The following is a 27,912-nucleotide window of genomic DNA, read 5'->3' on the forward strand; positions in this document are numbered from 1 at the left end:
TTTCTGGAGGACTGTCACTTTCTTTAAACCAAACCTGTTTTTTTTAGCTCTCCAAAGAAAAACTGTTTTGTGCAGTGATAATCAATATTTAAAACTGGCTTTAACAATTATAGCTCAATACCAATGAATCAAATTGAGCCAGTTCATAATATTTAATTACTATGTGTCTGTTAAGAGACAAAGTACAAGTATATAAAGAGCAAATGTAGTAACAGCAACAGATAGTTTAAACCAGAATCAAAGAACATGAGAGACACGGCAGACTAAAACAACCAGAAAAATCTGCAGTAGCTGAACATGCCCTAAAACAAACTGGACATGAAATTCTATTTCAAAATATGGAAATACTGGACAACAACAGCAATCATTACGTCAGACTGCACAGGGAAGCCAATGAAATCAACAAGCACCAGAAAAACTTCAATAAAAAAGAGGAAAGTTTGAAACTCAACAAAACTTGGCTCCCAGCTCTCAAAAATACAGCATGCAAAAGGTCACAAACTCTACCCAACCACAAGGTCAAGGGGATCACCACCATCAACCACAGTGACAGACAATCTCCTTATCACAACAATACACACTCAACAAAACACACTAATCACTAATCACTCATCCACAGAAAACAATACACCCACAACAATACACACTAATCATCCCATCTCACAGACATAAATACTCCACGCCCTAGCCAAACTACACAAGAGCACAGTTTGCTGTCCTCTGAAGATGCCGGCCACAGAGACTGGCGAAACCTTAGGAAAAACCACCTTCAGAACACGGCCAAGAAGCCCGAAAAACCCACAACAACCATTAGATCCCGGCCGTGAAAGCCTTTGCGAATACATTTGGCCTTGGAGTTCAAAACAAAGCAGGGCAAAGGCTAATAGAGTTTTGTCAAGACAACAAGCTGGTAATCACAAACACTCTTTTCCAGTAACACAAGAGGCAACTCTACACATGGACATCACCAGATAGACAATACCGAAATCAGACTGATTATGTTCTCTGCAGCCAAAGATGAAGCAGCTCTATACAGTTAGCAAAAACAAGACCTGGAGCTGATTGTGGCTCTGATCATCAGCTTCCTATAGCAAAACTCAAGCTTAATCTGAAGAAAGTAGAAAAAACCACTGGGCTAGTCAGGTATAATCTATCTATAATCTAAACCAAATCCCTTATGAACACACTGTGGAAGTGAAGAACAGATTTAAGGAATTAGATTTGGTGGACAGAGTGCCTGAAGAACTTTGAATGGAGTCTCATAACATTGTACAGGAGGCAGCGACAAAAACTATCCCAAAGAAAAGGAAATGCAGGAAAGCAAAGTGGGTGTACAACAAGGCCCTACAAATAGCAGAGAAGGGAAACAAAATGCAAGGGAGATAGGGAAATTTACAGAAAATTGAATGCAGACTTCCAAAGAATAGCAAAGAGAGGCAAGAGGGCCTTCTTAAATGAACAGTGCAAAGATACAGAGGAAAATAATAGAAAGGGAAAAACCGGAGATCTGTTCAAAAAATTGGAGATGTTAAAGAAACATTTTGTGCAAAGATGGACATGATAAAGGACAAAAATGGTAGGGACCTAACAGAAGCAGAAGACATCAAGAAAAGGTGGCAAGAATACACAGAAGAATTATACCAGAAAGATCTGGATGTCCCAGACAACCCAGGTAGTGTGATTGCTGCCCTTCAGCCAGACATCCTGGAGAGTGAAGTCAAGTGGGCCTTGGAAAGTATGGCTAACAACAAGGCCAGTGGAGGTGATGGTATTCCAGTTGAACTATTTAAAATCTTAAAATATGATGCTGTTAAGGTGCTATATTGAATATGCCAGCAAATTTGAAAAACTCAGCAGTGGCCAGAGGATTGGAAAAGATCAATCTACATCCCAATCCCAAAGAAGAGCAGTGCCAAAGAATGCTCCAACTACCATACAATTGCACTCATTTCACATCTACTTCTGCTTCATTGACTACGCAAAAGCCTTTGACTGTGTGGACCACAGCGAAGTATGACAAGTTCTTAAGGAAATGGGAGTGCCTGACTACCTTATCTACCTCCTGAGAAATCAATATATGGGACAGGATGCGTCATATTATTGTATATGTTATGGACTGTTCGTAAAATTCTTATGTTTTCATATACATCTTATTGGAAGCCGCCCAGAGTGGTCGACCAGACCAGATGGGTGGGATATCAATCAATCAATCAATCAATCAATCAATCAATCAATCAATCAATCAATCAATCGATCGATCGATCGATCGATCGATCAATCAATCAATCAATCAATCAGTTAGAACTGGATATGGAACAACTGATTGGTTCAAAATTGGGAAAGGAGTACAACAAGGCTGTATATTGTCTCCCTGCTTATTTAACTTATATGCAGAATACATTATGGGAAAGTCATGACTGGATGGATCCCTAGTCAGAATTAAGATTGCCAGAAGAAATATTGCAAACTAGTCTGGGAAAAGGAGATAGAAGGAAAAGGTCTGTGGCTGTTTTCAGAAATATGTCACAAGTAAATGCAATTTCACTTCTTTCTGTCTTTTCCCCTTGTTATCTCAGTCTGTAACCCCTCTAACTGTATTAGCCCTAGCCTGCCCACCACATATCCTGTTTTCCTTTTCAAGGTTACTTTCTCATGATAAATATATATGCTGGCACTGCATCAGAGCCATGACTGGTGCATATCCCTTTCCCCTCAATTGTGATGCATGATAAATGTAGCCTTACTTTGAAAGAAAGAAAAAATGACAAGCCTTTATAAACATATCGCCGAGCTTCAAAATACCCACATTCCTTTTGAACTTCACTGCTCTTCCCTGCTGTACAAAATCTATATGATAAACTCCCCAGAAGTTCAGCCACTTTCAACAAATGATTATATGCTATTGCTGGCACTTCAATGACTAATTAACCTTTGGAAAAAGAAAGCCTTTGTTAAAATGTCATTAAGCTCACAGGGAACAGTGGAAGCATCCTGAGAAGTCTTGGCAAAGACCAAAATTTGGAGTCTTTCAAGAAATATACTTTTAAAACAGAGTACAAACTTTGTTTAAAGAGGGAGGTTTGACTTAGGATATCAGTTTTTCCATACACCACATTGTTCATGAGCGTTGTACCCAAAGAAGCATGAAGCACTTGCCCAATGCTTATAAGACTTACTTAGTGCTGTAATATTGAGGCTCAATGACACTCCTCTTGCTGCTGTTTGTACAAGAGATTGTAAAATAGAATATATATGCATTAATTTCACTTTTTTGTACAGTCCCATTGTACACAATGTAAAATGGTCCTTGTGTGCCTTAAGTATGTGAAAGGGTGCCACTGGATGAAACTAAGGACTTGGATTAAGAATTGTGGCTCAACTCTAGGTTAGGTGAGAAACAAAATAATTCTGTATGCGCACACATGCGCACGCGCGCACACACACACACACACACACACACACAAAACACAGAGACACAAATAGCGTAAGGGATACCTTTATGGAGTACTTTAATTGCAATAATATTCTCAAGTTCACACATATCTTTTTGAAAGGACCTGACTGCTTCATTTGCATAAGACAGAAGAAGAAAGAGAGAAGAGAGAAGAAGAAAGAACCAGATCATAGCAGTAGGTGTGGGCTGGAGTGGGCGGCATGGGTGTACAAACTGTTGTCATGTAATACTCTACTTCAGTGCTTCTTCCCCTTTGGTCTTCCAGATGTTTTTGATCTCAACTCCGAGAAGCCCTAACCCCCATGATCAACGATCAGGAATCCATGGTGTTATAGCTCCACACATTCAGAGAACCAGAGTTGAGAAATGCTCTCTCTGACCCCTTGTCTGGCCACGTAACATCCTAGATCGCTTCCTTCTTCTGTTTTATTTTATATTCTATTGCTCTTTCCTTTAATCTGATTGTTCTGATTGAAATTAGAAGGCTGGGTTTTCAAGAACTTTACAGAGGCCCAAGAAGGAAATGATATCAACATCATCTCAGTTTTGTTACCCCTCTCCCCCAAAGGATAATATGTCTTTCCCCTCCCCCCCCCCCCGGTTATTTCTTCTTTTTTTAAGGTTAGTTGGGCCCAGATTTAATCATGGAAATCAGATGTCTCTATCTCCTCCTCCACACAGCTGCTCTACAGCTCCATGAAATACTGCACAGTGGGCTGGAGGGCCTTGCTAATTGGAATTGATTGTTTCTGAGAGAAAATTAAGGAGCTACAAAAGTCAAGAGAAACTGCCTTTCCAGAGTGGAGCTCCACTCACAGAAGGCACCTCTACTCATTTGTAAGCAACATCCCCTTCTCCTCATGTCATGGCCTGTCCCATTCCTCGGTATTCCTCACCCCCCTCTGTACCATTTTCAGATAGATGGAGGGGCTGCTATGGAGATTTCTGTGTGGAGAGTTATGCTTCCACCAACCCAGCTGCATTCACCTTCTGTTCTTATTTCCTGCAAAATATCATTTGAAAACTGACAATAACTCAGTAAAAGGAGGAGAAACTAGGCAGATATCATTGTCGATGTCTGCCATCGCTGATTATGGGGGGGGGAATCCCACTGGGGTACAAAAAGGAGAAATCAGTCAGGTTTAAAAATAATTAGCTCAATGACATAATCTTCATTTCTTCAAGCCTCTCTTGGGAAAAGTAACTATATATTTCCTCGTCCTCTTAGACATCTGTAATTTTGAGTGGAGTGGAATGAGAGGCGAACTGCTGTCTTTCCCCCCAAAATGTCCTGCTCTGCTTGCCTGTTGCTAAGAGAAGGCAACTGCTCTCTTTCATGCCCATTTCTCTTGGGATAAACACAAGAAAGAAAGTAGGTCCACTTGACAGACATTGAAAGGGAATTTAGCTCTTACCAGAAAAAATTGCACATATTTCATATTATCTGGATTTCAAAATCACTGTAGTTAATGTACATATATATTAATTTGGATTCAAGCTCTGATGATCTAAGTCTCATTCTCAACCTAGGAGAAATTTCCCAAGGGTAAATTCCATTAGTCTGTTGCAGCAAAAACAACAAAGAAGCTACTGTCATCTTAGATGCTATCATTTTTTATTTCACACAGACTTTCATGGACTGCAGCTCTCTTCTTCAAATACATCTGAATAACTAGTTTGCAGTCCACAAATAAAATGTGTTAATCTTTAAGATGCTACTAGACTCTTCATTAAAAACATTGTTTAGTTGATATTTAAAATGTATATCATGGGATTAATGTACCATGCCAAGCACTATTTTTCCACCAGAAAGAAAACAGATTCCTGAGGGAAACTCACAAGCAGAGGAAAAGGAGTGTGACTGTGAAATAGGCAGGGATAAACTGCTGTCATTCCAGGGATTTGATTTCTGGTTACCATTTTAGGTATACATAAACAGATTTATCAGCCAAATAGTTACTTATTTCTTTAACAAAAGTAACAACAGCAAAATTTACTTCGCACTTGGAAAAGATGAAAGAACCTAATAATCTGAGAATTTAATAATGATCCTCATAAGAATGATGGCTGGCTGAAAATGTGTCTTGAGATGTAGGCTAAGGAATTATAAGATCCTAGGAGGGAAGTGGAAGACCTAAGATGTTGGATGTTGTCTGTGAAGGGCTGGATGGGAGAGAAAAAGCTGAAAAAATCTAGGTAGTGTAGAGGTACTTTTTAGACAGACCTGTAATATCCACATCTGTGGAAATCCTCCTTATCCCAACTCTGTGTCTGATCCGTGCCTGTTCGCTTTATGGGACAAGATACTTTCTCTTTCTTTGCTTCTTCCCCTACCCCTCTCCAAATTGAATGGGCATTTGTGTTCATGTTTTAAATTATACATAATGTTTGAACACATTCCTTCAATGTGTAAACTACATTTAAACTATAATTTGTGTGCATTTTTAAAGGCCACATTTTGAATGTGCACATTTTTTCCCAGTGGTCTGTCCACCAATGTGAGGAGTAAGAAATCCAAACCGTGGCTGTTTGGGAAGCGTGGACTGAAAAAAGCCCACTGAAAATGAATTCATTACATGTTCACATAAGCAGACTACTAAAGAGATCTATCTTCTCTGACTCAGCACTCTCTAGAGGCTTGGGACTGTGGACTCAGTAATCCCAGACTATTGACTGTGCTGGCTAGGCATCTTGTGGTATTTGTGGTTGAAAATAGCCAGAAGGCACAACACTATGGAAGGCGGACCGAGACTAATATAATTTTATCTTAATCTTACTTGTTAAATTTTCAATCTTTTTTTCTTTTTCATTGTCATATATTGTGATAATATATACCTAAATACAAATGTGTTCAGTGTAGTAATTTCACAAACATGAATTCAGTTAAGTCTAGAACAGAACTAATGTAATAACTATAGGTCTAACATTTTAGTGGATTAGTCATGCATACCTCCAGCCACACAAAAAACAGAGACATAAGTGTGTTGGTTGCATATGAGTGACAGCTGAGATGTCCGACCATAAGAATGACAACCTCTCTTCAACTCAGTCTATATTTTTTCTACATTTGCTAGAAAACAGAAAGCAAAGCCCTACCATTATCTTCTGGTAATTTCACAGTGTAAAGATACAGATATGTATCTAGGAGCTAGTCCAACTAAATACTGTACCCTTTTAAACAGCTATTAAATTTCAACCTCACTCAGGGCTTGGAAGACTTGCTTTTTTGCCTGTTGCTCTGAGAATTCTCAAACTAGTACTGCCAAGCTTTCCTTATACTTTATATAGTTTATCCAGTATCTTGCATAATTGGTTCTCAGTTTTACACAAATAATATGAATGCTTTATATGGCTAATACAATCTTTTTTAAAGCAACTATAGATATTCTGGATCTGATTTAACTAAATTCACAAGAAAAGTGAAAACTAAAACTTTGTCTACTCACCATTATTCCAGTAAGCAAGCAGACCCCTTTCCCACAGTATGTATTAGGTACCATATCACCATATCCGATGGAAAGAAATGTTATTGAAATCAACCACATTGCACCAAGGAAGTTGCTAGTAACATCCTGTTGATCATGATACCTGAATAAAGAAAAGATATATCGTAACATATGTATCACAAATTCTCCAGTAATGCTTTTATCTTTCAGAAGAATCTTAGCCTGCTTCTTTGTTGTGAACATTTTTATTACTTGAAACAAATTCTTAAATGGTTGGTTCTATGGTCTTCCACCAATAATAAAAAATAGTGCACTGGATTGTATATACTATAGGCAAAATTCAATATTAGTCCTACCTAGGATGGACCCATTTAAATCAATGGGAGTTAAATTAGTTCTGGCTTAACACTGGATTTAGCCCACTGTATTGTCATGAGGATCTACATATATCTGGTTGTCAGTATACAGATTACTGCCCACTTCAACCATGTTAATAGCCCAGGAGGGAACTGGATTTTTGTTTATATACATATGAAAATTTAACAGTTTGAATGAGAATCTCTTCCACGTCAATTAATTTCAACTATACCTGTGTGTTTTTTCTGTTGCTATTATTCAGCTGCTAATGCCCTGCTTCTGAACATTCAGAAAAGCTCACTACAGACATTGCAACAAAATAAATGCAGAATAAATCATCTCTCTCACACACAGTTAAGAAACATAGCAATCTAGTTTAAATCAAGTATTAAATATAATTCATACTGTTATTAAAACCCTGTACAATACAAAATACAGCTAGATTATGAGATTTAACAAAGAGTATTTGCATACACCTGTTATCGGTATTACTATACAAAGCATAGGTAGCAGCAATATTGAAAACAGTGAGTTAAAAAAAACTTAAGGAGATAATGAGCTGTATTTTAATAGCATAAAGGTTTCAAACAGTTTTTAGGCTTTGCCTGCAAGATACAAGAAGTATCTTAAATACAGTATATGTCCTTCAGATGACTTTTCCACTGAAGCTGTGTGTATCCCTATTGAGTAACAATCTACTTCGTGCCCTTGATCAAATGTTTTCTTAGTTTTCAGCCACAAATCAGGGCAATGTCAGAGATGATTCACTATGAATTATTTCAGACAGCTCTGATTTAACAGTTTAATGCAGTAGATTAGTGATCCCATTCTCCTCTGGTAGAGTCATTAGGTATACAATACATAATTCTGAAACCACACTACTGTTTCTGCTAATGTAATTTAAAAAGAAAATACTTCAAGGACAAAATGCAAGATACAAAGATTATATAAGCTTCACAGCTTCAGCAGTATACCAATGTACACACCAAGGTAGCAACGGTTGTACAATGAACAAGAGAGGCAAGGTTTGTCTTCCTATGAAATCTGCTGTGCAAATGAATATCTGGCAATAAAGAGCTACAATCAAAGACAGAACTATGCCTCTCTCTCTCTCTCTCTCTCTCTCTCTCTCTCCATGATACAGGATTTACAGCTAACAATGTATCTGACAAATACTGCTTGGGTGTAATGTGCTGTTAAATTGTGCCTGATTTATGGCAACCCTATGAAGTAATGATTTCCAAAGGGCCATGTCCTTAATAGTCCTGCTCAAGACTTGCAAACCAAGGGCCATAATTCCTTTATTGAGTCAATCTATCTCATGTGAGATTTTTCTCTTGTCCTACTAACTTTATTTTTTTCCTAATATTTACCAAAAATATACTAAAAGTCTTTGTTGGAAGATGGACTTCATTTTTACACAGATGCGACAAAATATTCCAATGTTCATGAGAATTACCTTGCCTGCCTTTACTTGGTCGTGAAGGCTGACCCATCGTATAGTTCTAGAAGATTTTTAGATTCAGTAGCTATCTTTCAAGCAAACATTTACTAAAATGACCAGACTCTCCTTCCCTTGTCATTTTCTGTATCTGAGGAATCTGCTTCCCTTCCCTCAAACAATTCCTCCATTCCCACTGTGATTCTCAGCGATCGGATTCCCTAACATTATTCTTTCACATATTTGCACAATCATTTCCTTTTCCACCATGCACTTCCTTGTTTCTCTCTGTTTTCCTCCTGCTTCCAGAACTGCCTGACTTCCAGTGCATCTAAGACTATTACAGCACACCTCACTTTGAATGTATTTTCCTTAGGAATAAGAACTACATAAGTGAAAGAATGTTAACCTTAGAAAAGCTGGTTGTTAGTTCATACTGTTGAACATAAGCTTTAATTTAATTCTTTAAATCTATGATTTAATTTTTCTCAATATATTAATTATTATTATTTGGTTAAATAGCTGTGTGTTTTTTTTATCTCTAGCCCTCCTTAATTTTTAACTTTGAAGGTGTACTTTTAAAACCTGCTCAGTGTTCACAATTAAAATATCTCTATACGCTGTGTCCATGTTCTGAGCTGTCAAATCACAACTGACTTACAGTGATCCTAATAGGGCTTTCAAGGTTAGGTGAGATATTTAAGGAGTGGTTTTACCAGTTCCACTTCCCCAGTGAGTTGCCATGGTCAAGTGGGAATTCGAACTCTGTTCTCCAAAGTTCTGGTCCACTCTATCCACTACACTACACTGAGAATCATGTCAGGGCTGCACATCCAAAACTGCACAGACATCCAGGGAAACTTACATACAGTATCTTGAAATAACTTGCTTTTCTAAAAATGAAAGGACTCCTTCTTAGGAATGGATAAATCAATCTATTTCACTTTCTATAAGGTTTGCATTTTTATTTCAAATACAAGGTTGTCTGTATTTCCATCACTTTGAATGTTTTTTTAAAGTCCAAGAAGTGCACATGACACGTTTCCAAAGAAAGATTTGTAAACTTGTTTTATGAGCATTTGCCTTGATATATTTGTCTTTTCACACATGACTTGCCTACCCTATGCACTGCTGATGCAAAATTCACAAATATATACACTTTTGTACATATTTTCTCATAAGAGAACTACAGTATATCACAAATGTTGGAGACGTGTGGAAAGCATCCGATAATTGTATGCAGATTCTTGTATTTTCTTGTGAATTGTATATTGTTTTGGTTTATATAGTGACACTAAAATGAAAGCAAGGTTGCCCTTCCCTCTTTCCCAATGCCTTCCTTTTGCAGAAAGGCCTTACGTTCAGTGCAAGCTGCAGGGAAAAGGCAGCGGAGGCATCAGCAATGTCCAAACACATAATTAGATTAGTGAGCAACTTTTTGTGCCAACCATGTAGTTTAGTAAGTTTTAAACTCTTAACTTGGAACTCAAATGCAAAAAGACTCTGCTCCTTCTCATCTCAAAGTTGAGATTGTCCCACTGAATTCTGCAAGGACTGAGTTGCTTATAAAAGTTCTAGAAATTTATATCTTCCATGGCAATAGTCCAGGTGACTTTTTAATACTAGGGTCATAGAAGAAAACTGTAGTTGAAGTGCTCCTTCCCCTAATATGGCTCAAATGCATACCGTAACTCCCAACATTATTTTTGCTCACAACAGTGCCTGTGGCGAGTGATACATCCCTCTGCCGTGGTTACAATACCTGTCTGTTATCTCAACACAATTGCTACTTATCAGTTATGTCCTGACAGCTCCTTCACTTTCATTTTAATGCCAACAAGCAAAGTTAAAAGGAATTAAACTTTTCATCTTACATCTCTGCTGCTTTTTGTGAAGTACTGTAGTTAGTCTACATTTATCCTGTTCTGTAAAAAAATTAATATCATAATTGCATGCTTAAAGCTCACCATCAACTACTTCATTTTCCTAAAAAGTGCAACCAAAATTAATCTGCATAGATTAACAGGCAGAAAGAGTGGTGAAGAAATATATTCAGATTTTTTAAAAAATCCTGCAAAATAATACTGATCTGAGCAAAGCATACTCCTGTTAAACGTTATACAGTTAGGCTAATAATAGACAAAACTGTACAACCCACTAAATCTGAAATGTGTTAATTTGACACTGAGTGGAGTAGCTAGCTATTAGTAATCCAGCAAAATAATGCTTCTGTCTTCTTATCACCAGTTTAGATAATAGGTAGAAGATGGTGGGTTGTGGTTTTTTTCTTTCTCTCTCACCCCAATCCATATACACTGAAGGTTTTCTTCGGCGGGCGGGAGCCAAGCACATTGTTAAAAGCACAACTAATTTGACTCCTTGTTTAATCTAAATGATACCGAAAACCATGGATAAAACTGCTCTTGAAGAGACCATAAAGGGGGATGGGTGGGTTCCTGTGCTTAAATATTATTAATAGTGTTAAGGAAATTATTCCTGAGATATCTTTGATTTTTCAAGAGATGGGCACCTTTAAATTTGTCCCTTACAGCAAGTTTAACATAATCAAAATTAATATGATAATTTGGATTAAAGATATTCTTTATGTAATCCACTTTTATAGGAAACACTTCCACAAACATAAGACTCTGTTTCAGTATTTCATGTGGAGCTTCCTACCACCCCCAATTCCTTTGAAGAGAATGCATTTAGTGAAAGAGGATTTGGCTTTCTCCGTCCCATCAGGCTTACTTGCTAACTTGCACCAATAATAGGGACTGGTTTTTCTCAGCTGAACTATCTATTTTGGGCCCTTTGGGATACTTCTTGTCAGATTACCTAGGTCTCAATGGCTGACATTAAGGTCGATATATGTTAAAATGCATTCTATCCCCCCAAGCAATGTCTGCAGTTACAGAGAGTTCTGGTGCATAATGTCATGACAATTTTAATTTGACCTGTTTTCACATGCTGAATTGTGATTACAGTATAGGACAATTCAATTCTGAAAATTGGGAAGAAGCTTTCTGATACAATGATTCTTACCTTGGACTGAATGACTGGTTGTGATGACAAGCATCTCTTATTTCCTAGGCTTGTGACCAGATACAGTATGTTATTCCAGCCTTATCTAAATGGCAATACAGTATCTACAATTGCAGCATTTGCTGGTATCTAAATAAGGCTTTTCAATGCCTCAGTGTCTCCCTCACTCTTAGAAATGCTTATTGAATCAATACAGGAAAAGAAACTCCTGCTATATTTTTTTTACAAACATCATTGTCATTTAATAAACACAATATGCAGAGTCTCTAGAATGAATGGAACAAGGAACTGAATTGTGCTGTTTTGCCTAACCACTGGAAGGTGGCCATAACTTCCATGTTTACTCTATCCTTGTAGCTCAAGCCATGATATTTTCACCTCAAGACTATCATTTGTGTATGCTGGACATCACAATCTCTGAGTCAGTCATCTGACTGCTTGCCCTGATGCACCTTTTAAACATAAGCTCTGGTCACAATATATGTTGCTATTGATAGGTCTGAGATTCATATTTATTTCATGCTGGATCATTCTCTTATTTATACTGATGTTTATGTGCTATTAAATTACAGTGGGGTCTTGACTTAAGAACGGCTTGAGTTAAGAACATTTTTACTTAAGAACCACTCTCATAGGAAAATATTGACTTGACTTAAGTACTTAGATTTGAGTTGAGAACTGAAAAAAAACCACGTGGGAGGCAGGGAAAGTGCAAAATGTGAACTTTCAGTTAACTGTTGGCCAGTGAAAAGGGTGCCTGTCTGCTTCCTCACTCCTCCCAGCGTTTAGAGAGTGGATTGGGAGACAGTCTTCAGACTGCCTGGACTGTATTTTCCCTGCCTTCCCTGAACCTTTCTTGACCTAAGAAAAAAAAAGAAACAAAATATCCCCCTCTAGTGGTCGAAGGCGGAATAGCAGCTTCCCATTAGTTTCTATGGACGGAAAAGAGCAGATACGGATCAAATGGTTTTCAATGCATTCCTATGGGAAATGCAGATTTGACCTGAGAACTTTTTGACTTGAGAACCGCCTTCCAATACGGATTAAGTTCTCAAGTCAAGACCCCACTGTACTCATTTGTTTCCCGGAGTTTAACCGTTGGCTAACCACCAGTGAGCAAAAATGGATTCTTCAAATCCTTTATAACACTGGAAAGATAACTGGGCACTTCTTATTGTTCTCTGGATTAAGAACCTTACAACTTTATCAACATATATTTGTGGTATACAGACAACAATTCTGCATGTACAGATTTCAATTACCAGTACGTATAGTGCATCTTCCTGTACGTCTTGTTTTTCTTTGCTCTTTCTGAATGTTTTTACCATAGTTTGAATTGTTAAAAAGACTGGCTTCTAGAACTAAGAAGGAACTCATGTCCAGTTATCAATCTGTTAATCTGCTTACTGGAAGAGGAAAAACTATATATAATGATTGATATCCATGAGTTCACCTCCCTTTCAAATGTGTGTTGAGAGAAGCAAAGAGATTGTGCAATTTTACTGATTAGTTATCTGGATCCATGTAGAACATCTCCATCTCATATGGCCCTGAATGCCAGGTGATGAGGATGCACCAGCAAAGATTTGTCACCTCAAAGGCCATATGCAGTGAGCCTCAATTATTTGAGAATGAACAGCATGATGTGCAAAACAACTGAAAACATTATAAAGGTATTAAAAGAGATGTATACAATATAGAAATTATACAGGCAACAATTTTTCATAAGCTGGTAAAGCTAAATATACAAATTATGTAGGATGTCATTTGAAGAGCATTTAGAGCTAATTTGGGGCACAGCTGGTTGCTTTCTTCATGCCACATTGGATGATACACATGGGAAATGTATGAAATCATTAGTCACAAACACAAAAAAAATAGTTTTGCACGCTACTGTTCAGTTCACATTAGGAAGATCTGCAGCTGCAATGCGTTTTCCCCTGACAGTCCATTCAACCCAAATTAGGGTTGAAGTTGCTCCTTGTATTTCTTACCATGTACCAGTCATTTGAGTTGGTATACGTGAAGGGACAGAAACAGCAAGTTAACTTAGCAGCAATTCACTGCTGAGATTTATACCATTGCACTTACACTAACATGAAGAATATATAGTATTCTGGCTGTTCATTTGAGTGGTAAAATCTATATTATTTTGTCTGGGTGCTGAAACATTCTATTCTCTTGCCTAACTCATATACTGCAGCTGCTGTTACGTGTTTGATAACCTGTGTGATTCATTTTTTTTTAAAAAAACATCTATTTTTATTGCATATGTACATGCACACAATTGTGAATTAATCTGAATTTTCCCAGGAAGAATATGTATTTAATTCACAAAGCACATCTACTGTAATTATATTGCATGTTTAATTAAATTGAATCATGACAATAAGCACTATTATTTTAAAATGTTATCAATTTTGTTCATATTTGTATGAAGAAACTGCAACTAATTTCCAATTTACTACATGTCTTTATTTCAACTTATCTATATCATTTCAATTTCAGTTTAACAGTGATGATGATATCTTCACAGGTTATGATTAGTTTAATTCAATGAATCATGAGGCATCTCATTAACAGTAACATAAATAAATATTCTATTGCAGGGACAGAAACATATGTATCAATTTGTCTTAACATCCAGGTGCTTGCGTGAGGGAGCTTGCTACTGGGAGTAAAGTCAGGCCTTCTGAGCCACCACTACTAAACAAAAGATAAGAGTATTGCTTGGAACCATTCTGAGTTGGGAATGGATCCCAAGAATTTTAGAAGAGTTAGCTATGATGGTCTGCGCAAGCATATCAGGCAAAAAACAAAACAAAACACAAGCAAAAACAAAAAAGCAAAACAAAAAATGTTTTGGCACCTTAAAAGACTAACATCAGAAATACTGAAACAAAAAAATGTCATGGAGTAACAGCATTCATATCATATCTAGGAAAGGATACATCATTTTAGTGGATTCACTAATTATTTCATTAATTCATTCATTCAATTGATATACTGCCCCATTAGCACAAGCACTACACAGAGTAGTTTATACAAAACTTTCAACCCTCCATACCCATAATAAAATCATAAAAATAAACAAATCTCTAAAAATCTAGAATTAATTTTAAAAGTTGTTATTGACATCATCCTGGAGATTCAGTTATTAAAGGCAACCTTAAATAATTCAGTCCTTACCATCTTTCTGAAAGTAAGGAGGGAAGGAGCCTAGTGTATCTCTTGCAGCATTTTGTTCCTCCAGTTAGGGGCCACAATAAAAAATGCATAATTCTTTATACTCCTTAGTGTAGCTATTTATAACAACATGGATTGACAAAAGCAAGTGGGATGTATGATTTCTGAGAAAGATGTTCTGAATAGTATTGAGGTCTGAAACCATTAAGAGCTGCATAGGTTATAACCAGCACTTTGAATTGAGCATGGAAACTAACAGGGAGCCAATGAACACACAGTAAGATTGGGGATATATGACAAAATTTACTAGTCCTAGTAATCTGTCACATTTTGGATCTACTGATGTTTCCGTATGGTTTTCCAAGGGCAGCCCTACATAGAAAGCATTTTATTATTTCTTATCTTTCTCCCAGTACAGGGAACCAAGGTGGCTTACGAATGATTAAAAAGAAGTAAAACTAAACACATAATTAAAACAATAAGTTAGAAGATTAAAAACCACTTATTAGGTAATATAAAAAATTATAACATTAAAAAATTAAAGTAAAAATATTAAAAGCAACTAATTTAGAAAAGCCACATATAAGAAGCGGTAAAAATGTACAGCATGTTGCAGTTGTTCAGTTCAGTTGTTAAAAGCCTGCCTAAAAAGAAAAGTCTTGAAGTTTAGCAAAAAATAATTTAAAAAAGCCTTGAGATACTGCTAAGATCAGCTATGCTGTGATGGCTATAAGAAAGTGATGCTCAATCTCACTGGCTTCTCTTCGTCAGAAAGCTGAAAAATAATGCCAGATACCCTCTGTGGAATGAAAAAGAACCCAAAAACCAGTCGTTCATTTTGGATTGCTAAAATGATACATATTTGTCATGGTGTTTTCTTCTTTAATATTCAGAAATACAATGAGAAATCATGTCTGATCCATTTTAATTTAACTTTAACAGTTTAGAGCCTCGATACCTGGCAGAACGCCTACTCCCACCAAGATCTACCCATGTCACTCGTGCGAGCCAGGAGGTGAGGCTGAGGAGCCTAACGCCGAGGGAGGCCCGGAAGGAAAAGACAAGAAATCGGGCCTTCTCGGCGGTGGCTCCTCGCCTGTGGAACAACCTACCTCCTGAGATCCGTGTGGCTCCCTCGCTGGGTATCTTTAAAAATCAACTTAAAACATGGATGTTTCGGCAGGCCTTTCCTCCAGTCAATCCCTGATACCCTCTTTCTCCCTTCTATTTATTCTATTATGTCTATTTCTTTGTAAAATTGTTTTAGATTTATTTACTGTTCTACTGTATTTTATGCTGTTAGCTGCCTAGAGTGGTCTTAACCGACCAGATAGGTGGGATATAAATAAAATAAATAAATAAATTGATGAGATGATTCCAAATCCATTATGTCAACAGTGGTACATATCTGTCATCTCTTTCAGAGATGCTCGGTATGTTGTTTGTCGCATTCTACAGAAAACTTATTTACATCCCAGATCTTGGCATTTGGCTCATTTTTCAACGATAGTCACAGAACAAATTTTAAGGAAGAGATTTCCCAAAGCCTGTTCCTGAGAGGAAATCCCCATTCATTCCATAAGCAGGGTGTGCTAAATTTAACACAATCCACTAGTTAGTGGTGGTCCTCAACTTAATGGGGACCATTTTCATCACTGTTGGTGCCATAGAGGGCTGGACTGGTGTGGTGGCTGCCACTGGGGACTGTTGGCCCAGCATGCTCTGCATGGAATGAGGAGCTTTTCATGCTTCTGAAAGCTGACCAATCAGGTCAGCTGGAAGGCAGAGCTCAATCTGGAGGGTATAAAAAGGGTCGGTCTCAGCTAGCTGGCCCCTTTCATCATTAGAGCTTCTCCTCTCCACCTCCCCTCTTTCCATTTGTTTCTTCCCCCTTGACCAACTGGAGCCATTAGGCTTGGACAACGAAGAGAGGAAGAGACAAGATGATCCGAAACCTTTAATTCAGAACTGAAGAAATGCTGAGGAAGACTAAGACAAATTTCCATGAAATGAAAACAAGTTTGTGCTATGCCAGTAAACTGAAGAAAAACATTCTCAAAAAGAGCTCTGCCCCTTTGTAAGTACAAGTTAAAAATAAACATGAATGAGATGCTATGTACAAGTTCAGTTTTGCAAAAGACAGAGAGTGATTCAGGAAGAAAACAGTAGAATCCTTTAATCTCCTATAAACAATAGGATCTTTGGGATGAATATTTTTCAAAATAGCCAAAATAGCAAAGAACTGGAACATCCTGTCACTCCTTTTCTTTGCCAGTCCTATAATCATATTGTAAGTGAAGCCTACTTTGTCATGCCCAGGTTCTTCCATTACTCCAGACAGGGAGCAAATGGTCACCCCCAGCATTCTGCCACAGCAGCAGAGGCACCCTCTATATGCTTGAGGAGGTGGAGAGGAAACACTGCTCATCTCTCTGTACCTGCAAATCGCCGTGGAAGAGGGTGGCAGAAGTTTGGCAGGAGCCTATGGAAGGAGTGAGTATCAGAATCACCTGTGCTAAAACTGCTACTACTAATCATTCTTCCCAAGCCACGAGGAAGACTCGTTCACTCTAGATAGTAGAACTGAGCCATCCTTAACTTCTAAGGAAGGTGTATGTGATGTCATCAACCACGGATAACAACAACTACAGTACTTCTATTCAAGTTTGGGATGCCAAGGCAAACACTAACTTTCCCTGGCATGGGTGAACACCTCTTTCTTTTCTCTTTCTGGTAGCAGAATGCTCTGCCACTGATGCAGCCACCATTTTCTTTTATCCTTTCCATTCATTCAGGAAACAACTGCCTCCAAAGTGCTACTATGCACAGCAAAAGTAGCTCTCCACAGCAGCAGGTGCCCTGCTCAGAGGTGATGGGAGGCAGCAGATAGGCTGCCCATACTGCTTTGTCATCTGAGTTTTCATACATCTGCACTGATGCAACCAACTCAATAGATATTGCCTATTTCTAGCAAAGGGAAGGAGAAGACCATGTTGTAACTACTTGCTATGCAGCTTTTAAAGAAGATCAGTTATGAAAGCAGTAATAGCAAACCTATTTGGAACCATATACATAATTGAATTCACACTGAATTCAATGAAGGCCAAGCACTGAAAAGGTAAACACTCAAAGCCTCCTACTTGATATTTTTTAAAAAAATCTCAAATTCTTTCTGAGGAATTTAAGAAGAAATGTGCAAGTTTGTGTGAATTCTTATTTTTTAAAAAAGTGAAAGGAATGACACCCATCCTTACTTGTAGGGAACCCCCAGAAAATGACTTGGAAGACTCACAAAATCTGGAGGACAAGTAGAATTGGTACTGTAAATAGTCCATTTAATTATCATACTGCAATTTTTACTCTCAGTAGCCAAAATTTAATCTTTACTCTATACAGCCTAAACCATCATATGCAATTTCTTTATGAAGATCAGACTCATTCTGTCCAATAATTGTATGCTATGAAGAGACATATATACAGAGCCCATCTCTCTCTCTGCTCTTTCTCCTTCCCTTTGTACATGCACATATTCCAAAGAGGCTAAAGATCTTTTTACACAGTATTATGGCCATAGTAAAAACAGCCTATTAAAGAGGCTCTGCATTCTTTGACATCAGGAGTAGAGATGGGGGTATTTGTATACGAATATGAATAACCTCCCACAGGTGGAGATAACGAGGGTCCAGACCCATGGGGCCGGATGGTCCACTCATGATTCTACCGCTGACACGAGCTCAATGGAGCCTTCCCATCGCTCTGTCGCTCATGATAGATTAGCCAGTCCTGGCAGAAGGCGGGATGACGAGCCTCTCTGGCAGGTCGCAGAGTGGCTAATCCATTGCGAGCTCGCATCAGCGGCAGAATCATGAGATAACCCTCGTTATCTCCACCTGGGGGGGATATTTGTATATGAATATGAATACCCCCATCTCTAATCAGGAGAAACACTGACTCAGTGAAAAGAACCCAAAACTCAAAAAAGTGTGCCCCTCCTCTTCAATTAAGCATAGAAATAGACATGACAGCTTTGCGATTAGAAATACAGCTGTCTCAAGAAGTAAAGGGTGTCTATCCTTCAATAAGCTTCTACAGTGTTTATGAATTATAAATTAGCTAGCTTTTGCTTAGTGATAAGAAAGTCAACAGTGACTTTCATTTGCAAATTGCTTATACAGACAGAACAGCTACAAAAAATGTGTCACTGGTATCATACTGTTTTATAACCTTCTCACTGTGACGCTGCTGTTTCTGTGCTAAGATGTTCCTATTTGGACATTTTGGATCACAGAACCACTGAAATGGACAAAGACAGAGGAGGTTCTGAGGAATAATCACTAGGGTCATCAGATGAGCAGCATCTGATTTCCTGAGATTCAGGAAGAAAAGCTCCAATTAGATAAAGTCATGGTGATGTCATAGGATAGTGCCTTGTGATGTCACAGAGGCAAGATAGGATCAAGTGGCTGGAACTCCTAGTTCAGGCTTGTCCAACCTGCGGCCCGTGAGCCACATGCGGCCCAGGTCGGCTCGTAATGCGGCCCAGTGCAATTTTTTATTTTTAAAGAAATTCCAAAGTTTCAAGATACACTGCCAGCGCTTGCGGCCGAGGCATGTCACAACGGTTAGGGGGGAGGGAGGGAGGGAAGGACAGAGCGGGAGGGGAGGAGAGAGGGGGGCTGTGTGACTGCATTGCACCATCCCCGTCAATAGGTGGACCACCTCCCAGCCCCATAAAGCCGCCGGAGTCGAAGCTGGCAGCCTCTACGGTCTGAGATTGCAGCTGCTGGTAAGTGTGCTTGGAGCGGTGCTGCGGAGGACGGCTAGGGCTGCCCCCCCATGTGGCCCAAACCAAATTTATGTGTGGCCCAAACCAAATTTTCATCTTCTAATGTGGCCCAGAGAAGGTGAAAGTTTGGACACCCCTGTCCTAGTTGATCATATAAATGGCCACAAGTTGCAATGTCAAATCAAAAAGGCATGATAAGCCTACATGGATACAACCACCCACTGTCTCTCCCCTCCCTCCTCATGTGCTGATGTTTTAGAACACATCACTGTTACAGTAACGGTGATGTCATCTGCCTGTCATTGCTATGGTTGTTTGTCATCTACCAATAGCGTGACGGGAGGTGGGACATAAGAGGGTGGAGCTAGGGTATTTAAGGGGGAGTGAATGAGGTGTGAGTCAGATAGGGACTTGATAGGGTCTGGTTAGGAACTTAGGGAGTTAGGGCTTGTACATGTGTAGTACTGTGCTATATATATAGAGTGAAGGTCTGAGAGAGGGTATGTGTGTGGTTACTTTATTATACTGATTGCCTTTTATTTTAATTATTATAGTGATTTACCATTCCTTTTGTTATTAACAATAAACATAAGTTTTTATTTTAAAAATCATACTTTTGTCTGAAGAGTTTTATGAGGGAATGGTTGGTGGCAGCGTGAATAAAGTGAGGGTGTGAGAGTGACGTGGCAGCTCCTTTGTGACGTGAGAGGAGGCTGTCACAATCACATATACAAATACCTTCATTCACAGTCAGTGGACCTTAATGTCAGTTGAGAATGGATTGAGAGGGCTGTCTAGGCAATAAAGCCACACAAAAATCCTCCTCTAGCATGATTTGTCTTGAGACACATCTCCTTACCAAGAGGTCCAGAGAAGCACAGTAGTTCTCTGAGAGGCTTTAACTGTTGCCCTAAGACCTGGCAAACCTAGTAATCACATACAGCTAACCTAGTAATAAATCTAGAGCTCTGGATTTTCAAGCCTTACTGTTGCCTTTGTCTCATCCACCCACACATACCCCACTGCCACTGTTGGCCCCTGGAAGTGTCTTCTCTCCCTCTCCAGAGTGGCAGCAATGGCACTGATATGGGCTGGAAGCATCACAGTACTGCTGCCACTGCTGCTAGGAAAGTTGCTGAGTAAGCATGCAGAGGCAGAGGTGAAGCAGCCCAAGATTCTTTGCAAGATTATCTGGCAAGGTATCAGACTAGCTGTGAGCACTGTGGTGAGGATAAGGGGGCAGCAAGCAGAAATCAGTTCAGGCAAGCCTATTTGGTCCCCAGTATGCCACACTAGGTTTGGATTTGAAACCTTGCCAATGTGAATGTTTCTACTGCAGAAACTGGTGGCTAAGAAACAGATTGATATAACATCTGTCAGAGTTAACAAAGGATACTGTTTGCTTGCTTGTTTGTTGCAGTGATGTTGGAAGCCTTTGTATTTTGCAAAGTTTGCTTCAAATCCAGTTGCAGTCTTATTTGTGCTCTATGGTATGGCAACAATCCAGCACAACATTAAGTACACTTAAGCCTACTGAAATCAATGGGTTTAAGTACTGAACTCTGTTGGGTTGCTACTTAATAGTTTTTTTTGGGGGGGGGCATGTGGATTTTTAAAACAGTTTATCTCCTCTGCCTTCCATATCTTCAGAACCCTATAATCATATGTTTTATTTGAAGAAACTGAACTTAGACTTCTCACAATGATGAGTCAATAGACATCCAAGGAAGCAGACATTCAGTGTTTAGCAGAAAATAATCAAAAAGCTCATTTTCCAAACAGGGTTTTGGATAAGGTTGCAAGGTTCATCTGATTAATCCATTATGCAAATTAATATAAATTATGATCAATTAAAAAAAATTAGGCAGCCCATTTAAAAACGTTTCTTTTAACATAAGGATGTATAAAAATTTTGGAGTAAAGACGTGTACACATGCACGCACACATGTGTATGCATACATACACAGAGACAGACTGACCTGTGCTCTGACACAGCGGGAGTTCAGTTTCTCATCTATGGGGTGATAATAATATGCAGCCCCCTCCTAGTGGGGCTGCATATTCTTTTGTTACCAAAAAAGCTATAATGAAGAATCTTTAAATATTATAAAGGGTAACAAGGGTTATAAGCATCCATGGATCACAGCACATAAAATCTGATGTCTCTGATGAAGTGGGTAGTAGTCTATGAAATATATGCTAAATTAAAATAGGCTTATTTTGAAATTAATAACATGAAGAATACAAAACAGAGTTCATTTTCAAAGTATCAAATATGGTCCTAACTGATCAGAACAAATGCAGAAAAAAAATTAGTTGCAGCACAGATCCCAATGGATTTTGATGGATCATGGATTTTCATAAGAGCTGCATTATTTCAAAAATTTCTCTTTATATACTCCACCAAAAACACCCTGTACAGCACCTATTTCTCAGAGCCTGGAGAAATTACTGGCTGAAATCCTGTTGCCATAAGTTATGCTGTGTAAAGCTGATGACATAATCAGCTGTGCTGATTTTTTTAGAAATAAAACAGTTCCAGTTTCCTTCCAAAGCTGCTGGGGGTTCCATGGTGTGCCTTTTGTTTGGGGGAAGCCATTGGGGGCTGAGGGATAGGGGAAGTCTTTAATTTCCACCAGGACAATTTTACCAGCAGCTGTGATTTTCGGAAATTAAAGACTTCCCCGTGACCAAAGGGCTCTCATGAGATCCTTGAGACCTTAAAGGGGGGGGAGTGGAGTGGAAATATTTTATTTCCTACAAATCTGTGCATCTGATGATATCAGCAGCCTTACACAACATAAATTACAGAATAGGATTTCTGCCACTGTTTGAGGACTCTTCCCAGAATCCTCAACTAGCATGTTGGTTTAGTTCAAAAAAGTAACTTTTATAAGTACTGCCAGGTCTTGCAGGAAGATGTCTCTAGCTTCTATAAAATTCTTCACTTCTCTCCACACTTTTTGCCAGACAGTCATTGACTGAACAAAGACTTTAAAATCACTTTGGAAAAAAACAGAAGCATTCGCTTCTACTCAGGAAGGCTTTCCATCAGCCATAATTTAGTCTTACCAACTTCTGTGTGCTGTTCTTTTCAAAACAGAAAATAATTTTGTTTACTTTCTTAAGAGTTGAAACTGTTAAAACCAGTTTCATCCCTGTGGCTGACTACAGTATTTGCTAGACAATCCTGAAAATGAACGCTAATTACGAGCAAATATTCTGAAGATGTGCCAGACTGAATCAAAGAGTATGCTGCTCAAACAATATGCTGCTCATGTGAAGGCAGCACTTAATGCACTTGTTTTCACTGTTAATAAGAACCCCGGCTCACAATGTTCAGAACTACAATTTAAAGAGAATTAGAGGCATTGTATATGGAAGGTTTATATACCCCTCTTTGTCTATGTTGTGTTAGGGTGCCAATTCAAAATACTCTGGCGAGAGCCTGAGAGAGTCTTTCCCAATCCTTTCACTGCATGGGAAGCTTCTGTCTTAATCAGTCTCTGTGAAAAGGTCAAGAAAGGAGAGCAAAACCTGGTCTCAGCAGCACCTGTGCCCTGTGACGTTTACCACATGGTCCCTGCTTGTTTCACCAAACAAAGAGCTCACGCTATGTCATCCCACCAGCTGACACCCATTGTGACGTTCACTCCTTTGATGCACCTATGTGTTGTGTTCTGACGAAGGGTTCAGTCTTCTCTTTCCCTCACTGCCACCAGTGGATTTCCTTTATCCACAATATAAAAGACTTCAGTCAAACACTTGTCTGGTAACTGCCAACAGAACTTCTTTATTGAAGTATATCAAATGTAATCATAATCACAGATGTTCTTCAGATATTCATTGTACACAATCAAATCATTAAAATACATATACTGTATCTTGCCACATAACCAATCACCCCCTGCTCTATTTATCTTGACCAGCTTATCTCTATTAGTATCTCTTCCTTTTCTCTCTCACTATCTCTCTCACTATCTATCTGCCAATTCTATATCCTTCCTATCTTTCTCTTCTAAACCTTTTTATCCACTGACTCTGCCCCGCCAATCCTCTCATAAGCTCATGCAAATGAGATCCTGACTATGAGTGACAGGAGTGATGTGGGGCAATTGTCACATACCCAACAACCCAAGCAGGGCCGGTTGACACTAATGCCTCAGCCCCCTTCCCAGGAGACAGTAGATATAAACCATGGGTTTATATTTCTCACAGTGCCCCTGGAGTTAAGCTAAATGTGGTATTAAGAGATATGTTAAAATGATATCTTGAAGCTACCAACCATTAGTGGATCGCTTCAAGTCCATATATTTGCGGTGGAAGGCGGTTGGCCTAATTACAAATGACTGGGGACCAATGAAGGCCAAGGCCTTTACCAAGGACAGACTCACATTTTGAGCTTATACTGCATTCTTCTTTTCTTTGAAGTGAAGGAAATCAATAAACTTAATTAATAGAGGATCAATAACCTAGAAGGCCCTTTGCATTGGCATTGGGAGTCTTCTCACAGTTTTAAGAGCAGGGAGGGGTTTGTCCCTTTTCCCAAGAAGAATATATGCCCTAAGTCAGTTCAGTAGTAAAACACAACACTCTAGAAAGGCAACCACTAGCCCACTGGGACATGGCTATAGGACAACAAAGCAGGGTAGGTTTACTTGTAATATAAGCGATATTGCTCTTCCTTCTACAGTACTGTCTGCTGAAAGCTGAAACAGAGATTCTTTTGCCTTTATGTGGCAAAACATCTAGAAGGATGAAGAGCTTCTTTTCCTCACTGAAAGTGAACCCATCAAACTGCCCATGACTGATACCAGGAAAATTAGATTAAGTGTAAGAACTTCTAGGGATACATTATTGTACCTTTTTAAAACACTTGCAGAATAAATTATCTGAAGCAAAGTCAGGCTCCCAGATGTTAATTAGACAGAAAAGGACCAGACAGCTGGCTGCAGCCACTCAAAGAAACTTTCTCTCAGAGGCAAAATGACACACTGGTTGGTGCCTACTGAATATGGGGGAAGCTGATGCCTTTTTCTCTTAAGTAAAGGGGAAAAAAAACCTCTGTGACTGACCCATAAGGCTTGAAATGTGAAATCTCAACTACGTTAATACTCTGGAAAAAACTTTGTCCACAGTTTTGCCAGGAACATTAACCAAGACAACAGGACACCTTGCCAGCAGTCTGCTTGCAGAGTGCGATGCTATTTCTTATACCAAATGATCAAGCCAGAAGGCATATCAGTTTTTGGTCTACTTGCAGGGGCAGACACTAAGCAAAGTGACAGTGCACATTTTAAGTGAAGATGGGTTTTCTCGGCCATGAACAAAATGGAACCAGAGCAAACATTAGGTAGAGCTTCCCCTTCATTCTTATTAGTTCAAAGGTATACAGGCCTTACTGCTAACCAATAGTATCAGATTAGTACAATTAGCGCCCCTCTGCTCAACCAGAATGAAGAATAAGCGCTACGGTACTAGTACAATGGGGGGAAATGAAAAACCACTGTTGCATAGGCGTTGCAGGCAGTTGGAAAGTGGAAATCACCACCACAGACAGGTAACTTTATGATCAGGCAACTTGCCCATCCTTGTGTACTTGGGAGTGAAAGGGAAAAAGAAAAGAGATAGCCTAAAAATACAGTAGATTTATGTTCATCTACTGAATTAGATTGTAAGAACTCATATCCAGTTCTGGAAACTCCACCCCTTTAAAGTAAGTGGAACAAACTGATACGGGGAAAATGCATGCAGTATCTTGATGGAAAAAGTCCTATGTTGAAAGAAAATATGTTATTATTTCTTGATTTCCATAATGACATGAAGCTAAAGGAGAATGTGGATCTTGAAATTTGGGGCCAAATGGAGCATTTCACAAATGGAATGGATGGTCACTTACTTGGTTTTTTCACTATGTAGTAGAGGTGACACCTGCTCAGAGAAATATAATATGAAAGAATTGAAAAGCAGAATAATATATGTGTCTGAATGATAACAATAATAAAACCCGAGTTTCCCGTGAAAATGACAGCAGGACAAAAGTGGCTATGAGATCTACTGTGTAGGAGCATGTTAAACTGCAGCCAAAACTCTACTCGTGACCTGGGTTCAATTCCAGATAACTGGCTCGAGGATCACTCAGGCTTTCATCCTTCTGAGGTCAGTAAACTGAGTACCCAGCTTACTTGGGAGGGGGGGCAATGTGTAGCCTGCATAATTAAATTGTTAACTGCCAAGAGAATGCTTTAGGTACTATGGGGTGGTACATAGGCAGCACGTGTTGCTTTGCTGTTGCTCTGATTACTGATCCTTGAAGTGAAAAAATTCCACATAAGAGAATATGTCAACTGTTCAGTATTTTCAGAGGTGCGTGTTTCCTACTCTTGTTCAAAGGTAGGCAAAAATGACAGAGGTTATTATAGGGGTTAATGGAGATGCTTACACAGTGAACATTGGTGTGGCTAAAACCATAAGACCACCTCTCCTTCAAGAATCACTTCATCCAGGTGGGAGTAACTATTCATCTTAACCCAGCTGGGTGGGCAGGGTGGATGTAAAAATTCTCCTTCTATAGTAAAGGGAACAAAGATTTCCAGATTTTCCTCAGTCCTGTCCTCCTTGTCTGTACAGTATTGAATTCTACAGTGTCTGTGGTTTGGCTAGTTTCCTTAAGTCTGGCCACGGTTAATCCAAGGCCAAATTTGTCATAATCTCCAGGGAACAGATCAATTTTTCAATAGTGTCTCTCACTCTACTGTTCCCTCAGTGTTCTCCAGCGTCTGATCAATTTTTCAGCAGCTTCTCTTGCCCCAGCGTTCTCCAACACTTTTTAGCTGCCTTTCATAGTCTCAGGTTGTTGTGGGTTCGAGAGGCAGGAAGCACGCTAGAGTGCTCCAAAGAGGGACTTAGTGAGGAAAACTGCATTTCCTTTAGGCAAATACTGTTCAGGGCAGAGACTGGAAACAACTAGTTAATAATATTGTGTTACTTGTAATGAGTACCTTTTTCCAATAACAAAGGTACAGCAAAGTTACATTAGGTTTGTAACTTAATAATGGATAAGATCACTCCTATTCTGATGTAGCTGTACATTTTGGAAGTTCCTTTTATCATTACATATGTGTAGAAGATAAATATGTTGTTCAGTGTTGGTTCATGCTGTGCCTTGCACTGATGTCTCATATTTTCTTATGGATACTAAAGTGACAATGGAGTGGATAACAGGACAATACTTCTTGGATAACAGGCCAGTGACTGGTAGTAAAAGGAACTAAAAGGTAACGATTTCAATTTTTTCTTCTTCAGAAAATTCTAATAAAAGTTTCTTTTTAAAAGTATAGCAATATTATAACTGACTACTTTTGATGCATAGGAACTACTACAGTAACTAATTTTAAAAGTAACTGTCCAAATTCTAGTTAAATATTTGTCATTATGGGGGAAAGCCCAAGAGATCTGCTGCTTACAGCAAAGAACAAAATGGCACTTTAACCCATTCCATAGAACCCCAAGTGGACTTAATTTTCCTTCAACCCTGTGTAGCATGCCAAGCATGCTAGATGGCAGCTGTCTGACTAAATGGTGGCAACACACTATGTGATATATAAAGTTCTGCCCTCCAAAAAGGTGAATGGCCAGGCAGCTCAGAAGAAACAGATGTGCCCCGATATCTTCCTGTATCTGCCACCACCTGAAAGGATTCTTCACTTTGCCTTATGGTGTTAGCTGGCTCTTGTCTGGTGGGGGGGCATGAGTGTGATTTGGAAATCATTGGCTTCTGAAGAGCCTAGAAAAAAAATATGGCTTCCTGCTGAAAGAGAAGGATTTGCCTCCCTTTTCCCTCGGGCATTATCAGATAAAATTGCCTTCCCTGTCCTGGACAGGAAAGACTTCAAGCCGACTGACCTCCTGCCTTTATGACAAGAGATCCAGGGGTCCCCCCTGTCTCCACCATTTTTCATCCAGCCTAAACTACTGCTTGTTTTATCTTTTCACTTACTCAGAACATAATCCTCTTTTCTTCATAGAGGCAAGACGATTTTCTTTGTTGGAATGACGACATATTCTGCTTTCTAATGTACTCTTCAAGATACAGAACAAATTGTATGTTGTGATCATAAACTGTTGCTAATAGAATGAGAATGCTTTAAAATCGCAAGTCTTGAAGGTCAATTAAACCTCTCAGCAGGAAACTGCA

General features: G+C 38.9%; 1 protein-coding gene and 1 long non-coding RNA gene across 2 annotated transcripts in view; one reads left to right on the forward strand and one right to left on the reverse strand.

The window, feature by feature from the left end:
* Window positions 1-27,876, forward strand: LOC140704912 (uncharacterized). The gene is made up of 3 exons (XR_013542137.1): window positions 1-17,422; window positions 26,919-26,992; window positions 27,743-27,876. It is a non-coding gene; the product is annotated as an uncharacterized LOC140704912 (long non-coding RNA).
* KCNN2 (potassium calcium-activated channel subfamily N member 2) overlaps window positions 1-27,912 on the reverse strand; it is a 104,225-nt gene that overhangs the window by 26,320 nt on the left and 49,993 nt on the right. The window contains exon 4 of the mRNA XM_020780028.3: window positions 6,901-7,042. Within this exon, the coding sequence (XP_020635687.3) occupies window positions 6,901-7,042 (142 nt within the window). The remainder of the gene's footprint in view (window positions 1-6,900; window positions 7,043-27,912) is intronic.

Source organism: Pogona vitticeps, chromosome 2 (genome assembly GCF_051106095.1).
Source record: "Pogona vitticeps strain Pit_001003342236 chromosome 2, PviZW2.1, whole genome shotgun sequence".
NCBI classification, from domain to species: domain Eukaryota; kingdom Metazoa; phylum Chordata; class Lepidosauria; order Squamata; family Agamidae; genus Pogona; species Pogona vitticeps.